At 38.9% G+C, this 18873-nt stretch overlaps 1 protein-coding gene across 1 annotated transcript in view; it reads left to right on the forward strand.

Annotated features, from left to right (window-relative positions):
* Positions 1-1656, forward strand: part of ndc80 (NDC80 kinetochore complex component) — a 12380-nt gene extending 10724 nt beyond the window's left edge. Inside the window, exon 12 of the mRNA XM_005722387.2 lies at positions 1268-1656. Within this exon, the coding sequence (XP_005722444.1) occupies positions 1268-1460 (193 nt within the window). The 3' untranslated portion in view covers positions 1461-1656. The remainder of the gene's footprint in view (positions 1-1267) is intronic.
* The last annotated feature ends 17217 nt before the right edge of the window (positions 1657-18873 follow it).

Here is an 18873-nt window from a genome sequence, read left to right on the forward strand (position 1 = left end):
TCTCTTGTTCTCCACAAGAGCGTGTCTCAGGACATGAGCTTAAATTTACACAAAGCTGTGAGTTTCTGACAGTACAAAACATTCATTTTACATCAAAGTAAAAGGCAAAAGCACTCTGATTTTAGGTTTCCCTGCCGTTCTTCCCCAGAAACATCACAGCTATAGGACAGATTAGATTATACTTGAAGTGTTTGTGCCTTAAATTTATAACAATGGATAATACTAATACTGAACTTCAATTTGATTTGTACTAAATGCATAACAAAAAAATGTACAACTACAAAGAATCTGTATAGAATAACCGAACTATCTAAATCTGTGTTTCTGAATTTGTATTTTTGTAATACTTTTATATCTTACACGTGAATTATACTTCTGCATCAGATCTACATCATAACTTGCGGCATAACCGGAACCCCATTTTAGTCCTGCTACATAACCTGATGTGCACCTCCTGAAAAATACAACTACATGTTGGGTCAACGTATACCTCAACCACTGCAATGGTGTGGAAGGTTTAGGTGTGGGTATATAAGTTTCCAGTTACCACGCAAGTTAGGATGTGCATTTCTGGCAGAAGTCTAAAGCTGTAGACCCCAATCACACAATTCTAGAGAGACCAGTCAGTGAACATCTGGCAACATGTGGCTAGAAAGGGAAAAATGTGTGTTCCATAGCAGGTTGCCAGTGATTGCTGGAGTTTAATGGCTGTCCCAAGTCCCAGTCACACAAGCCTAGAGATCTGTGTGATCAGTGACCCCCTGGTACCCAGCAGAAAATGCTGACTTGTGTGGAAACACTTACATTATTTACCAAATTGTAATGAAACTGAAAAGTGCGAACTGGCAATGGTGAATGTAGAAGAAGCTGCACATCGAGAAATGTGTTGCTTTCAGCTGTAATGCACAGCTTTTGCTTTGAAGGTTAAATTCTTCATTTTTCAGTTTGCATCTTTCTTCTTTTTTTTTTTATTATTATTATTATTATTATTTTGGTTTTATTACAGCTTGGAGCATAAATAACAAGTTTTTGTGTATAAATTAGCATCTTCCATGCAAACTACAGGCAGTCACAGCAATCCACCTGGGGGAAAAAAGCAGGTTTGTAGTGCAGCACCTTCTTTGCAACCAATTTCTGGAAATGGCCACTTGCAGGCATCGTCGAAAACACATTTTTCTATGGCAACGGGGGGGGTTGCCAGGGTTGCCGACCAGTTTCTAGGCCTGTATGGCTGAGGCCTTAATGTGAATCTGTAAAAAAAATGCAGCAATATTTATGCTGCATATTACTTTGTACCCTCACCGCTGTCTCCTGTGCTTCCTCTACAACAGAAATGCCTGGAGGATCTGCACAGCAGAGTGCAGCGGATCTGCTCAAAGGCTGTTGAAGAAGACGAGGCTGCCATTCAGAAGCTCCAGGAAACTCTTAAGGACTTCATGTCCAAGGCAAAAAATGTATAAAGGTGGCATGAAGATGGCAAGCAGAGATGATTATAAGTGTTTGGATTTCCTGTTATTTGTATTTTCAGAGTGTTCAGATCTTAGGACAACAGAGAAATGGAGTTATTCATTTGGACTTGACGAACTTGACAAAGAATATAAAATGGGTTAACACATTTTTACAAATTTGAATGATTAAATAAAGATTCCAAGTTATTGTGGTTTTTTGTTTTTTTCTCTCAGTAGTTATCCATGTTTGTGTATTACCATATGTTTGCGTGTTCTGTCTTTCTATATAAATGTTATGTACACAGTCAAGCTTAATTGAAACCCCTAACTTTTTTTATTGTTGTAGTTTGTTTGTTGAGGGTTTTTTGTTTTTTTTTAAAACGGTAATTGACTATTTTTAGATAATTATCGTAGAACCTACCAAAAGGAGAAAAATGTCTTCCATCTCATTTGTAACACCGCCTGATCAGCATTCCAGACTGATCAGTTGTCTCGCTTCATGTGTGACTGCATCGCGTTGTTTCCGGTCTCGCACATTGAGATAATGTCCTGTGTTATGATTGGCTATAATTTATCAAAGACAACCTGCTTGAGTCCTACAACAAAGTTGTGGCTCAAGAGATGTGATGATTTGTGAATGCATCCCTGCTGAAACTACAGAGCAGCAGCTAAAATAACAATTGACATTTTTAAATAGTTGGGATCGGGCGGGGGGGGTTACATAGATTTGCGATACTGCAAATAAACTTTTAGCTCTTAAGTTATATTTGATATAATAAAAGATGAAAATTGAAAAGAAATGTAGCGCTTGTCCTGTGCTGAATCTGTAATCGACATGTAGAATTTTAGTCCTCATTGCGATCATGTACCTCAGAACTTATGTTGTATTGAAGCCACTAGATGGCAGCACACACCAGCTGCTCAAATGTTTCAAGTTGCTTCTCGCCTGACTGAAAAAGGAGATCACTAAAACAATGATGATTTTATATAATGGTGGAAAAACTGAATTTATTACCTCCATATTCTAGTGCGCTTCAGAAACCCTGACAGCAGATTTACTTTTGAGTTCTCTCTGTCTTTGTGTAAAGGCAATTTCTTCAATACAAATCTAAGTAATGTTAAGTCTTTATCGATTTTTTTTGGTTAATATGGATAAGATAAGGAAATGAGCATGCGTACTCTGTTTATTTGGATGCATTTCTATTTTACAAACCTTTTAAAGCGGTGAATTTCCAGTCAGATATCGGATCAGGAAATAATTAGTTAATGGACAAACATCAGGAATAGTTTCCATTTGTGTCAGACTCATTTATTCTATCTTTTACCGAGCACATTAATGTATTTAGGTTCCACATTATCAGCCAAAGCCAAAACTGACTGAATCATTAGTTAATGAAACGTTTGTTATTGAAGTGAACATTTTCTGCTCTTCTGGCAGAAGCATTTATTGCAAATGCTGAAGCAAAGTTGGCAGTGAGGACACAAACAGGAAGTGGTACATATCTCTCTTCACTGCTTTCTCCAGAAATGGTCAGCATAGCTTAATGTACCTGTTTCCAATTAACTACATACTTGGCATCCAAATATTACTTTTATTTTTTTTGCATCGATACTTAGTCCAGATATTAAATCCAGATACCCTGTGGCAATCTGCATACTTCAAACTGCAATTCTGGTTTACTTTAGGTTTTGAAAACACTTTTTCTATGGTGTAATATCGCTCGCGATCCAGGATTTGTCAAACTGTCTCAAAGCTTTAGCGTTTACAGACTCAAAGGATCCTTCTAAAATAAAGATGTCTGTTTTTCTGATTCACTCTCCCTTGCTGCACATGTTGGTGTTGATTTATGATTTCACACACGCACATCTTTTTCCAGTTCTCATGTTGTTGTGAAACCAAAGCTGCATGTGTTGTTCCTGGTTTGTGGGTGTCTTAGTGAAAAACTTTAATGGTTCTGTAGCTGCTGAAAAAAGGAGGTGGCATCTGTGTGTGTTACTTTTGGACTTGTTGCTCTAATTCTGAGTGATGGCTAGTTCATCAAAAAAAAATCACAAATTAAAACAATGGTTTGTTGCAATCGCCCAAAAATTCACCACCCTTTAGCAGCACAGATGTCTGAAGTATCATCCACGGAATTTGGGGTGACGCCGAACCCTGAAACTCCACATCGTGTCAATACAGTAAAGTCAGAGGTGGGGTTTTTGTAGAAGGGAACGTTTGAAAACCTTCAGCACAGCAAGCGTGAGAGAAATGTTTTGGCAGATGTGATAAGAAGAGATGAGGTGATTGTGAGGGGCTCCATGGAGAGAGGGAATGAAAAATGTGATGGATAACTTCCACTGCTTGCAGAAACAATCCCAAACTGAGCGTGTGTGTGTGTGTGTGTTGGGTGGGGCGAGGTAGTGGAGAGAAAGTCACAGAGGCTTAATTCAACTAAACATGAAAGGCCTCGGTGTGTTTATCTGATCCCATACGGACAGGTGGCATCCATAAAAGCCATTTTACAGGACTCGTCTTAGCATGTGTGAGAGAATGAATGTCATGACTTGTGTATCTTTCTACCCCTGGAGGGATGTACGCGGTGGCCCAAATGTGTGTGCGTATGACTCGGCGCGTGGGAATTTGCGTGCTTCTCTCTCTGCAAAAACCTGTGCTCTGTGTTTGTTTTCATGCTTCTTTATGCGTTGTGTGGCGCTTTCGTGAGTATGCGTGTGCATCCATGTTTACTCCTTTACTGGCTGTGGCTCTCAGCCTGTGTCGACCTATTTTCTATCGTGGATTGTTGCAGTCAAAGATGCAAATCCCCCATGAATTCTTAATACACTGTTTGCCCTGGCTCTCACACAGGGGAAGTCAATGTAACCTGGGTTGAGTGCTAAAGCTCAACATTGTCTGTCTCAGTGAGAGTGTGTTTGTGTCTAGCTCACAGGGCCTGTGATTTTGGGAGACATGTTAGAAGGATTGCATACGATGGTGTGGAAATACAAAGGTTATCCTGGTGTTTCCTATAGAAGGTGTGTGTTGTTACTTCGCAAGTCGTACAAGACTTCCAGCAGGTAATTCATCATACCAGAGACTTGGAGATGGAGCAGAGCACTGAGGTGTTAATGTGGAGTGTTATTAGGGGTTACTCTCATCCATCCGCCACTAGTATGATCTGTTCTACAGATGTGGGGAAATGGGTGCTGAGAAAAGGGGAAAAGAAAGAAAGAAGCATGCTCTGCCTTAAAACGCAGGCAAGCTTGCCCTTCTTTTCTTTCTCCCTGCTCCCTGTCAAAACACCATTGTTGTAGCTGAAATCTGTCTTCCTTAGACCTATATTATGACTAGCTCTGGCATTTTGATTTCTGTTCCAGCGGCTAATTGTCTCCAGATTTAGTAGACAAATCAACTTCTGCTATATATGTGTGGCAGACGTATGCAGTAGTGATGCAGAGGGGGAAGACAAACTTTACCTTCTATCTTCAGTTTCTAATAACAATAACACAACCAGTTTCAGAAATAATTACATGAGCTTTTGTTGGTGTGAAGTGTAGTGCGTGAGATAATTTCCTTTTACAAACTGCTTCTTTGAGCAGTTTTGTAATGTGCTTGAAATGCTGAAAGATATAAAGCAGGAGGGCCGTGGTTAAGGTTAGTTTATTCTTAGCATCCTGGAGAATGATTAATGTCTTGTCTACGTGAATTTGAAATTAATTATAGACGGGAACTTACTGGCAGACACAGAAGTAATGTAGATTATGCTGCTTTGCGTACAAAATGTTTTTGGGCGGACAGGTGTGCTGCATTTTCATCTGGAGTGTAGTTTTCCAACTCTGGAAAACCTCTGGCCAATTTTTATTTGAAGTATTTCACTGTGCTGCTCCTAATTTGTCTGTGGTTTTTAACAAGATTTTTTTCATATTGTAGTTTCTATTGACTTGTATCCTTATTGCAAGTAATCACAGGGATGAAAATTATTTCCATCAAAGCACAGACACACACACGCACACATACACGCGCTGTCATGTTTTCATATCTTAGTGGGGACATGTAATTGTCTAATTGACGTAATGCTTTCCCTATCTGCTTACCCTAACCCTAAAAATCAAAAATGAATGCCTAACCCCGACCCTTAGTCTAAACCTAACCATAACCCAATTGTAACCCTGACACTAAAACCACATTTTGAGTCTCAAAAATGTTTTCAAACTCGTGGCGGCAGGCATTTTGTCCCCATAAGGGTATCGCAAGTATACAAAGTATCGACCAGAATAGTCTAAAGCAGGGATGTCAAACAGAAGGTCCAGGGGCCAGAATTGGCCCAACAAACACCCCAATCTGGTCCAGTGGACGGCTCTAGAAAATGTGCGTACAACTTTTCCTACGCCCTTTCTGGGATAGTGTACCAGTTAAACACATCACAAACCTCAAATCTTGAGCATGACAGTGAGAGAATGGCAATAGAATCCATCATATCAGTCCAAAAGATTCATTTTGGGATGCGGTGGAGTGGGAGATTAACATCACGGATGTGTGATGCGTGATGCCATCATATTAATATCTCTGAGGAATGTTTCATACTTGTTGAGTTTAGCTCTGCTTCTCAAACAGTGAAAACTGTTACATAATTGCTCTCTGCTGTTGTGCTGGAGGACTTTGGCAAGTCAGAGAAAATGACCCTGGTGATATCATGTATTACACAGTAAAGCGTTGAGTTTGGAAGATGTGGGAATTTACCAGTCAGGGTGGATCTATTAAAAAGATGATGGGAACCGTAGATCCAGTGTTTTTGTAGGATGAGTCATTGTATGGATTAAAACAGTTTTGTGATTCAACTACATTTATGGAAATGCGACGCAATCTTGCTGCTGTACCTGATTAACAAAACCTTTAACTAAGCTTGCTCTTCAACAGTGACGAAGTCTTTTATAGTTGGGTGAATGGTGGGTGGTGGGAGAGCTGTGTAGAGCAGCAGGGCTTCACTCAGCCTGTCATGATAGGAGGAGACGGCTCCATGTGCACGTGTGAGGGCGCTTCCTTCTTGTTACGGTTCTCTTGACGACAGCGTGCCGTGGCGACAATACGGCAGCTTCCTGTGTGACTTGACTGTGTGACGACAGATCCCCGTGTGTTCAGCCTCAGTGTGAAGTGCTACAATCAGGATATCTTTCGTTGTATAATAGATTCAGTGAGTGACCAGCTTAGACGCAGCAGGTTTTTCCATTTAAGCTCGCTCATTATTCGACGTAGCCGGTCCTCAAATGTTTTCCTTTCGTGTCACAGCCATTTATCTACAGTGTCCACAGTATGGAAGCTCCACCGCAGATTTATCTACAAAAATAAGACAGAAAATGTTTCCCACAGTGATGCCAGAGTCATGCAGAGGAAAGAGAAGAACAGCTGCAAACCTTCGTGAACTTCACACCAAGTGCTGTTCTGCGTATCAGGATGTTAGGTCGTGTACTAAACATGATAGGATACAACATCATGTGTGTGTTTTCAACTTTTTCTGACTGTAGGTCTGGATGTTTTTAGTCAAAGCAAAAGCATACATAAAGCTTCTGGAGATTAAACAAAAAAATCAAAGAAGAGCAGGTGACACTTAGATATTCTGACTCTGATGGTCAATGATAGCTTCTGTGATTTCTGTGGGTCTACTGGGTCTGCTTAGGTCTGAGTGACACAAATGTCATCTTAACTGAGGCTATATCCTTCTTAATTTGCATTTTATAGAAAACTACAACAGGAATAACTAGTTGGTTATGTGATATTGGTCATTTTCAACAAAGTGAATACCTCTCGCTCAGAAGCATGAATGCAAAAACTCAAAAAAGCCTTCCATAAAATCAGAATTTGGACAGTCTCTTCTCAACTACGGTAAAAAACAGGAATTAAAATTATTTTTTGGCTTTACTTGAAGAAGCCAGTGGTTTTTTCCTGTCAGTGTGTGATGGAGTTGTTATTTAGACCCTCGCTGCTGTTCTGTATGCCAGAATCAATGTTTTGTTTTCTCTTCTTGTACTATCATCTGAATATTTGCCTGCTTCGTAGTGACGTAAACCACTTTACTTCAAGATACAGGGATAAAAAAGGGCTTTTACTGCATCTTTTCATCCACTATTTACACACTATGTGTGTATATGTATATATATCTGTAAATATATCTCTTGGTGTGTTACTGGGATTATACAACCAAGTACAACAAATTGTAAGGAAGGATTTGTGAGGATTTAGGAAGTTGTTGTTGAATTGGCATTCTCAAAATAAAGCCATTTTACCATTGCCATTACTGTATCATGCAACCAAAGCAAATCAAAGCATGAATAATCATGTCATCTGTTATATTCATATAGAGAAATGTATCGCTCATACAGACAGTTAGTCATCAGTCAGCGTGTGTCTCCGTTTGTGCGCGTGCCCATGATGAATGTCTGAGCGCTTGCATGTAGATTTTCATGTCAGAAGTTGACAGTGTGAGTGAATTACAGAGCGAGGGGGGCATGACAGATCAAATTTCCATCAGTTTTGTCTGACTCACTCAGGCCTGAATGGGGGTTATTAAGGCATTGTGAGGGGTCACAAGAAGGTCATTTGAGGCTATGAAAGGTTGTAAAGGGGCTGTGAGTCAGAGGTTTGAACTGCTGGCTCTCTGTGAGTCATTTTCTGGCTTAGTGGGATACATTTCAGGGTCCGCTCACCTCAGGGGGGAAACAGATGTCTGTTAGGGGATCAGAGGCTTATAAATACTTGTGTAGGTATTTTTGGGATCTCACACACTAATGTTTGGTTTGGATTTGATCACAAGTTCTGTTATTAACAGTAGTGTTTTTGGTATTTAAAAAAAAAGTCTACTCTCCATTCATGTGCTAAAGTGCAGTTTGTGCTCTGCACAAGCACAGCATTCAAATGTGCAAATAGGGTGATGTGAACATGTGATCATAATATTGTGAAGATATTTGAAACTATCCTTGTCTGCAAACTTTCTGCTACTAGTCAGTTTAGTAGAGGTTAACATTGTCATAAAAGGGTGACCATTAGGTCAAATATATATGAATATATATGTAATATGTACTTCATTTTAAATTTCATTTAAAAATGAATGCAAATGCAGTCCATATCGTTTTCTCTTTCCCTGATAAAGGACAAAATGAGGACACACTTGTGCAATGGCGGAAGAATGCTTGCTTGGTTGGGAAGCACATATTGTTTTAGCATCGTGATGAGCAGTAGATTTATGTAGGCACATATGGTCCAGTGGTACTGTATGTCAACTTTTGGCATGCTCTGCTGTTGTTTTTTCCATGTGCTTCAAGCTTAGAGTGTGGTTGTGGCTTTTGTTAGAAGACAAGAGTACAGCTCATACATGTCTGTATTAGTATGTTAGCCATCCATTATCTTAGTGATGAGCAGTTTAAGAAGATCAGAGGGAGGACATTTCTGCACCTAATAAGAGTGCTGTTTCGGCCCTGACTTGGTTTTAGGGTTAAGGTTATGTCTAGGCCAGTCTAAGGCTGACATAAGGGGAAAAGGAATGCATTAGACCAATTAATTTCTTCCCAATTATAGCAACAAAAATGTGTATTTACAAGTGTATGTATGTATAAATCTTTCTGTTAAATATTAAATGCAACCTGTTTAATATGACAATGTCTCTACAAAGCAATCAAACACATGTTGCATTGATTTAGAAGGAAACTTCCCCTTCCTACCGTTGAATTTTGTAATTTTCCTTTACATATTTCCAATAACTTTGAGCAAGCTGGGGACTTTTCAATGTGACTGATGCAAATTTGCAAATTTTTTGAAATAATCAACTTTTCTTGTTATTTACATGCAATATATTTATGTTAGCTCTGGCCTTTATACCCAAGGTTTTGTATTTTTTGGAGCTCCTTGTTATGGTATTGACAGCGTGTTTCATCTTTAGTTCTTTCTGCTTTTGTTTTCTGGTTTCCGTTAATGTTAGTATAGTTTTTATCTGGATCTGTTAATTAATTTAACCATCTTTGTATCCACCTGTGTCATGTTAAGTCTATATGTCTCTTTGTGATTCCTTGTTTAGTTGTTTCCTGTTTTATTTTGAAAGCAGTCGATTTATTAGGTTAATTGTCTTCTGCTGTCTTCTCACCTGTTTCCCTTCCGCTCCTTGTCTTGAGTGTATTATTGTCTGAGTCTCCTGCGGTTAGGGGTAGGGTTGTGGTTTGGACAATGATTTGGTTAACAATTAAAGGCGCGCAGATTTTTAGTTTAAAATATTACAATCATTTTTAACAAATCATCAAAGACACCAATGCATTTTTATGTTTGGTAAATCTCTACTGAATTTGACACATTAGCCATTTAGGGTCCACGTGTACCAGTTTAGGTTACCTGAAGATGTGACTTAAAGCCATTATTGTCGGAAGAAGTGTAGCTGTCCAGAGCAAATTTTTCTACCATGATTCAAACTTCACTCAAAGACAGGAGGTCACTGACTAAAAACTGAAGTTTTAAAAAAGAAACATGGTTAACAAGAAAATCCACGAGCTGGAGTTTGTTTCATCCCAGCATTGTCCTGTTGCGATGCTTCAGCTTGCTTGCTCACTGAGGACTCAAAGCCTGGTCCCAGCGGTAGGCTGAGATTCAGCAGATCAGCAATTTGTCATGCAGCATTGTGTAACAGAATTCGCTGATAGTAGTCACAAGCAGTGCTTGATCTTGTGTCCAGATGCTGTACAAACTACAATAAAAGGCTAACCTAGAAAAAAGTAAAATAGTTCAAGAAATATCCAGAAAGAAAACACAGTAACTTAGATTGTTACATTTGTTTTAACACTCATTAATTGTGTCAAATCAGTTTCCTATTAAGTATGATGCTTTGACAAAAACATTTAGCAGTTCTTATTCTGTGTTAGTGTATTACATTATTTTACTGAAGTAGAGTGGATTGCTTTCATAAAGGTTAATCCAAGATTAACGAAATGAACAATCCATCACCCATTACAGACACAAATAGACTGACTTCAGTGGCTAAATGGATTCATCTCTAGTTCTTTCTTTTTAAGCTGAACAAAAAATTAAATAATTTTTCCTTAATGCCCATTTAACAAATTGCAACAACTTATTATTCTTATTTAGAAATTATACCTGAGTTACAAAGGCTGAAAAAATCATACATCCTCACTGCAGATCTTTTGCATACCACCGAGGTGTTTATGGAGGAAACGAGAGGTTCCTCCCTTTAACATCAGGGATATACAGACACGGAGAGAAGTGTAATGTGGATTTACACTCACGTACACAGGAGGCAGCGAAGACACCAGGCCAGGTTTTGCATCTATTCTCAGGGCAATAAAAAGTACCAGAAAACAGAGGAACAGAGAGAAGAACTGGGAGGGCAAGCAGAGATGTGGGAGGTCGTGAAGGATGGAAGGATGGAGGGATAGTGAGAAGTGGGGAAGGGATAAAGGGAGGTCTGCTGCTTCCTCATGAGGGAGGATGAATGGTAAGTTGGGGTCTGGTTCGCCTCCTGGGTTTTTAGACACACACACACACACACACACACACACACACACACACACACACACACACACACACACACACACACTAGTGTGTTTACAAAGGAGAGTATAACGGTTCCACTCTGTACCTCAGTGTAGCAGAGGTGCTCCAGGGCCACATGTGTAAACGATGAGAGGAATGCACCACTGATGTATTGACATTGTGTGTTATGGACATTTTGTAACATTCATAACCTTTATGACCCTGAAGGGAACAGCTGTAGCATGTTGTCATGTGACGTCTAAGTTCATGTTTTATTTTATGTGACACAGGGCGCCTCGTGGATGGAGGAAACAACATTAAAGGCCTGCAAATTTAATTATTTTGTAAAAAAATATACACATGTATATCATGGTTGTTTAAAGTTAGCGTTTGATGTTGTTTTTCGTGATTCTCATCTTTACAGATTTAAACGGTTTTGAGCCAACCACAAAATCAGATAAAGAAGTTATGAATGTGTTATTTGTCAATCTTGAACAATAAATCCAAATCTAAAAACACTGTATAAGTTGGGAAGGAGTTCACTTTCTGAACCTTAGAAACAGCAGTTGACTTTTTTTATATAATATCATGTGATCTTCTGCAGAATCAAAACTTTCTAATGAAAGAAACAGATGTACTTGAAAATATATGTTTAATATACTGAACACAGTCAAGGTCAAGGGTCAAGACTGAACTGTAGACTGTATATCAAAGAGGGAAATAGCTATTGTGACATCAAGCACCCGCCCCATTTGAAGGCACGCTGAACATTTCGTGACAGTGTGGGGAGTCTGTGGTTGATATGCTTTTATTCCCATGTGAAGCACTTTGAAATAACTTCCTGTTTTAAAAAGTGCTATATAAAGAAATTTTACTTACTACTATTTACAAAATTTTCTGCAGTTTTGCAACCGGACATGACAGTCAAGATTGGATCTGTCTATGAAACTAAGAAGCGCTCCATCTGCATTGGCTAATGACTTATGATTGACAGGTCACTAGCCAATATACATGCCCTATCGGACCCTAATAATGACCAAAACTTGCAAAATAAACTTCATCTTGCATTCAGCGTGACTTCCTACTAGCAACTGAGCCCATGGGGTCATCATGAAAGTGTTTATTGAGGTCACAGAGAACTAGAGCCGAGCACTGTTTTCCCATGAACTTCGATATAACTGGAAGTCTTTTTGCAGTGCCCCCTTCTGCCCACTAAAAAGAATGGAGGTTTTAAGGTACTTTCAAATGAGTGCCACTTTTCAGATGCAGAAGCACAGACAGCTGAAAAGACGGATGTAGATACCGTTGGTTTTTGAAGTCTCAAGAAGAGCCTTATCAGCGCCAACTTCCTGAAGTCTGACCTTGAAATCGCATGCTCATTAACTTGTGACTGCTAAGTCATTATAACCCAGATAATGATCCTTTCTAAAACATAGTATGATCAATTTAAAAAATAGATGTAACATTTTATTCAGTATGACCTGAAATTAGGGGCGGAGCCAAAAATTGCTGTAGGAATGTGTTTTTAGAGTCTAAGCCAGAGAACCGTCGTCTCATAGACTTCTATAAGACCTGAAATATTTTTGCACTAACAGGTACAGAAACCTGGTGACCATTTAAAAACTATACGTGTGAGGCACTTAAAGCATGGCTTAAGTCCACCTCCGTCTTTTATTTACAGTCTTTGGGGTCAACTTCTAATGGTTTCTTTAAGCATGTCGTCAAAATGTTAAAAATAGAAACTTGTCCTTCTATATTGCTGAAACTAATTTCTTTAATTGTCATGCATTCATTGTGGAACAGTCCAGCAGAGATTCAAAAGGCCCCGATGTTAAAACGCCCAACTTAACGGCATCTGTAAACATGTTTTTTGCCTGGTGAAATAATTGGTTTTGGTCTTAATAACTTTGTGATTTTAGATACACAACTCACTCATTTAGATGGTGCTCGGGACCTGACCACGTGGTTTTCCACTAGCTTCTACTGATTTGGTACAGTGCTAAATTATTGCTACACTTTGTTAACCCAGGCAAGCTAAAATGAATGTAGATCCGAGCTCTACCTTCTTGCTGAAAAATGGACATGTCTATCTCTGTGTTGTCTTCCCAAAAAATTCCAGTTTTAGAACAGGGGTCGGTGATTAATTAATTGTGTTACATCTAATCTTTTGAGGAGTTTATAGCATTTTATAAAGAAATTAAATTAATACTGACCAGAATAGATTTCAGCTTATTAGTGCGGCCCTCCACAACAGTCCCAGTTACTCATGTGACCCCTTGGGAAAATTAATTTCCCACTCCTGATTAAGAATACACATTTCACTGTAAGTAATTTCCAGCTGGTCAAAAAAAAAACAAAAATCAAATGTAACATCTTTGCTGGTGTGTATCTTTGGCAGTGGTCTGTCTGTCACATCAGCTCAGCAGCTGCCTCTTTGCTTGATGTAGTGTGTCACATCGGAGCAGACAGTTTCCACTCCAGCAGGGCTACTGTTTGCTCTGCCTGTGAGCTGTTTCTTACCCTTACACTCTAACAAATACAGAGGCCGACAAGAGAATCACGTCATTAAACAGCCTGTCTACAAATCTTCAGCTGTGCCTTCTCGAGGTGACAGCGTTCATTCAGAAAAGGGTTTGCGCACATGAGATCCCGAAAGCACTTCAGTGAAAGCAAAACGGAGAAGGTAAAATGTTGTAAAGGATTTGCTGAAATGTCTTTAGAAAAAGACTGTTAAGCTGGAGAACACAATAGCTCAGAGGGCTTAATGATTTATGGTCTTTGATCACAAATGTAATTGATTTCTTTCTTTATTTTTGTGGTTTCCTCGTATAGTCCACAGATATGTGTAAATGCCATCACCCCATCAGTAGCGCCTAACTGACCAAATATGAATTGCTCAATAAAATATGATGCATGAAAAACTTTAGGAAGCATGTTTTACTGTATAATGATCCAATTTTCCCTTTAAAATATTACAAATGGCACTTTAAAAAAAAAAAGAGAGCAAAATTATTTAACTAATATGCCAGAGATGTAGACACATGCACTTTGAGGCATAGATGCATGCACACACAGAGCAGGTGTAAAGGACATTCTCTGGTTACACCTGAATATTTAACTATCTGAACTAACACATTCTCACACAGCAACACGCAGGTGATAGTGTTGCATTCACACCTCTCATCACTTCATATTGCAGGGCATCAAGTCATGTTTAAAGCTATAATATTTGCTTAAGATCAAATGATTCAGACGTATAAAGACTATTAAATGAAGTTCATATCTATGTTTTTTTAATGCATTGTACCACCGACGTTACAGAGTTAGAAGCTGGTGCTGTCTCCCTCTTGTTGGCAATTGGCTGAAACAGTGCATGTTCCATCTGCAGTTCACTGCAGTGATGACTGATAACACGTGTCTCAGTGTGTGTGGTAACAGTGATGAGTGGGGAGTCTGTGGTTGGTGGTCCAGACTGTAGGTTTGATGATAAGCCAACTGATGATCGGTGCAGTCCGGTTACAGCTCCAAGTTAATTCCCTCCGCCTCTGCTTTGTGTTTCAGCCAATCCAGTGATGCACAGCAGTGTTTAAACAGCACTGACAGGGTGGCAGGCCTGTTTCTTGTATCAGAAAAAAATACGAGTGATTTAGTTTTTTGATATACTTTGTACTGTCTATTTTGATATAGCAGAACTTTGGCACCAAAACTCCAGCCCTCTCTTCCTCCCTTTGTGTTTTCACTTGTGAAGCAAGAACTTCTCATTAAAAGACTCATGAAAGCTACTTTCATGAGTCTTCAGTGGCGAGTAAAAAAAAAGAAATCTTGGAGCTTCTTTTGATCTAAAACAACAGGGTGAGACAGCATCAGTATTGTGTTGTCATAATACATCCTGAATTGGTAGCTGTATTATTTTCATCTATGATGACTCGCCTTTCTCTTTCTGTGGTTGTCTTTGCAATTGTCTTGTCACGTAGCCTGAGTCATTCTGACAGATTCCAGAGCGGTGGCACAAAGAGCTTCTTTTAGTTTGACAGATTTCTCATGAAGACCCCAGACATGCTTCATCGAACCATGATTACATTCAGGTTATCATCTGTATCTTTTCTCATGCCAGCTAGCCCAATACTGACTAACAAGACTCTGCCCACAATTGCTTCCTCTTGTAAACAACAATAAACAAGATGAGGAGGGAATATGTGCTTCCAATTTCTTATAAAGTAAATCTTTAAGGAAAGTGGAAGGTTGGAGGCTGAGATGCAAGATGTTTTTTGGTTTATTTACAGAAAAAAGCAATTTCAAAAAAATCAAAAACTACCAGGGTGAAAATTGTTAGCCCGCCTGATGCTAATAGTCTGTTGCATACCCTTTTTACTGGATAACAGCCTGCAGTTGTTTGCTATGGTTTCAACGAGTCTCACACACATCTCCTGAATAATCCCAGCCCATTCTTCTATTCTCCTCCAGATGTAATGGTCTTCTGACACGGACCTTTGTCTTTAGTTCATCCAACAGATTTTCAGTGGGAGTTAATTCAAGGCTTTGTGCAGGCCAATCAGTAACATTCACTCTGGTCTTCTGAAGGTAATTCTTCACCAGCGTCTTATTGGAAGAGGAAACAATGACCCAGACCCAATTTTGCTGCTGACTGCTCTATTTTACATCCACCATTGTGTATCACAGTGTTTTAATATATTCACTGGTCATTTCATTAGGTATAAAATGATATAATGCTGGTACAGGGTTTGACACTCTTCCTATAAGCTAATCTTTAAGTGACCCACCCTGACTGGTAAGTTCCCAGACATGTAAAATCACCAGGATTTTTCTTAGAAGATAACAAAGTTTTCCAGACCAGAGAACAGTGATCAAGTAGGAAATAAGTGGTGCCTTAGTTTATAGTTAGTTATCACTTCTTAAGTTACAGCTTATTAGTACTGGGTTGGACCTCCTTTTGCCTCCAGAGCTGCTTTAATTCTTCCCAGCATAGACTGCTATAGGATTATAGGCTTATAGGATATTAATTCATAAATCCGTCTTTTAATTTTTCAAAAATATATATGCATATATGTTTTATGCTCTTCAAAACCCCACAATATATTATTTTGCAGTCATGTTTTAAGACATCATTAGGAGGTTGGATGGTCGAAATTTGCTTTGAAAAGTGGAAGCTAACCCAAATGTAAAAATAAAAAGAATTTCTAAATTACAAAAATGGTTTTATTTTTCCAAATTTTCAAGCTCAGAGCCTCGGGGATTTCGCTCGCACTCACCCAGTGACTGGGTCTTTTGCTTTTTGTCAACAGAAGTAGTCTGGAGAAAAACTTCACATTTGGATATGCCAGGTTTCCCATGAGCCAGGATATTTTAATGTTTTTTACAGCAGTGAACAAATGGGTGAACAGTACAGAAAAGAGGTCTCATGTATGAAAACTATGTCAACACTTGTAGCTCTGCCAGCATTTAGCACCTGTTTGGAACACCGCCCCTTTAAGCATTAACACTTGTGTTGTATTACACTCGAGCGGAACATTATCCCTCATTACAAGCTCCTCTAACACCGTGAACAAAAGAACAGAACACTGGCCTGACTGTAATGACACTGCCTGCTAGGTGTCATTTGGCTCTAATGGTTTCCTCTGTTGTCTACGACTATAGCACTTGTTATTTATACTTTCCATAGTGCAGCTAGAACAGGTTGCTGTTGCCATCTTTCAGGGTTACATTTAATTGTGCACATTTTCTTCATATTGTCCATCAGACTATATTTTATTATAGTGTTTGGCAACCCGAATGGTAGCTACTACAAATATTTATACACAAGGCTTTTTGAGTGCAACTTGTTCATGTGTGGCTTGGACACTAAAATAATTCAAAGTAGACATAATGACTGGAAAGTGACTCATTCTGTTTACTCATCAGATCTTAATATTGCATAACTGGCTTAGAAAAATTACTAGTTGCCAGTTTTTTAAATTACTTCACGATTTGACCTGTCGTCCTCATTTTGGGCTCCATAGTCTTATTTTTGTACTCTGTTACAGTAGCTTTGATTAATTCACATTTAAGTAATCCTTACTTCTTCTATACTGGGCCTCGGTGCAGACTATTAGTTCATCCTGTCTGAAACAAGCTATTTTAGCTCGTCTTGCTTAAAGGGCACCTCTACTTTAACCCAACTTCTGATTGGATGCCTCTTGCAAACAGAATGTTTGAACAGTAGACAGGTGCAGTTCACAGCGAGACCTATAACCATTATAAAGGACATCTCTTTGACATCTTGTCTCCAAAGCAAAACAGTGGAGCTACACATGTCTGCCTCTAAAATTCTAATCAAAGCAGCTCTGAGCATTTCTGCTGTGGGGCATGATTTTTCACACAGAATCACATAATGGTATTTATGGATGAATACGACACTTAAAAAATGAAAAAACTGAATCTGTAAGCTGGCGTATGCCCTGTAGCTTTTGAACGAGGTTGCACTGACCCAAAGTTCAGGAGAGGAAGGGCTGTGAAATGTGAGATAAGAGGAGTGGATCAGATAGCAGCCACACACATTAGTTAAACATCTCCCTTCTCATGTTCTCCAATCCCCACATCCTCGTCCTCATTACTGTCTTCTCTGGATATTTCCCAAATTTTTAATAGTCTTTCCTTTCTTTTCCAACATACACTTCAGCTCTAAGCTCGCTGCTTATTCTTCCATGCTATTTTGCTCGTGTTGTAAGATCTTTTGACACCCCCCGCCACTTTGATCCATCTTCTTTTCATCACTCCCTGTCAGTCCCACCTTCCTTTTATCCCTGTACTATAGGTATTGTACTATCTTGTCTCTCTTGTGTTTATTGTTTCTTCTCGTCATTTGATAACATCAGATTCTGTTCATCTTTTATTATTTCTTTAAGAACCAAGGCCCAATGCTCAATTTCTCCTGTCTTAGGTAAAAAGGGACTAAAACAAGATTTATATGAAAGCATTCTGGGATCAAATTGCAAATCAGAATATTTTTCTAAACTTTCTGAAGGTTGGACAGACTTAAAACAGTATGCTGTTGTCTTCTAAGCTCATTAACAAAGGAATGGGGTCATTTTTCTCCTTTTTTCATTACAGAATACAGTACACTGTAAAAATGCATTTATTAACATTAAAAATAAGACAATTTGAGCACACATACTCTAGAACGTATAGCTGCATGTTTGTTTTTGAGGTGAGCAATATTGGTTTAATTCAGCTGAGAGGAGGAACGAGCTCTAACCATGACAAGAAAATGCTTTCGCGTAGCTTCAATCAGGAAACAGTCAAATGAGCTACTTGTACAAAGGCAGAAAAACCTTTAAAGCTTTCCTTGGGGAGTTTTTGATGAATTGAAAACACAACAGCGTGATGTTTATGAGAACAGGTCTGCATTCTGTTTGTGTCGTGCACACACGCACGGCACAGACAGATGCCGTACAGCTTCCTACATATTTAAGATGCTCTGCTGATCAGTGGGAGTAACAGAAGTAAAGAAGCAGGAGTAGAAAGGACGAAGACAAATAAGCCTAGAAGCTAGTGAACATGGATGTAAACAATGTTAGACTCGAAATGTGTGCTGGCTCATTTGCGAGACCTCAAAGACACCCACACTGTGTTGTGGTGAGAAACCCTGGATGCACTCCTAACATTGTCAAGACAACTCAACGGGGTACCTTTAAGATTAGATACTGATGCGTAAAAGATGGTACTGCAGTGTACTGCTTTTATATCAAAATAAATCATATTTGATTTAAATCTTTGGCACACTCCCATAGATCTGATCACAGTAATAAATAACATTTATTCATTAAAAAAACAAATAAATATCAATAACTTAATATATTCAAGATTTCATAAATACATCTCATATGTGTGACGTTTTGTGTAACTTATGTGCTGTACAGTAGA

The sequence above is a fragment of the Pundamilia nyererei genome, unplaced genomic scaffold, assembly GCF_000239375.1.
Source record: "Pundamilia nyererei isolate P.nyererei 1_Seehausen unplaced genomic scaffold, PunNye1.0 scaffold00006, whole genome shotgun sequence".
In the NCBI taxonomy this organism is placed as follows: Eukaryota; Metazoa; Chordata; class Actinopteri; order Cichliformes; family Cichlidae; genus Pundamilia; species Pundamilia nyererei.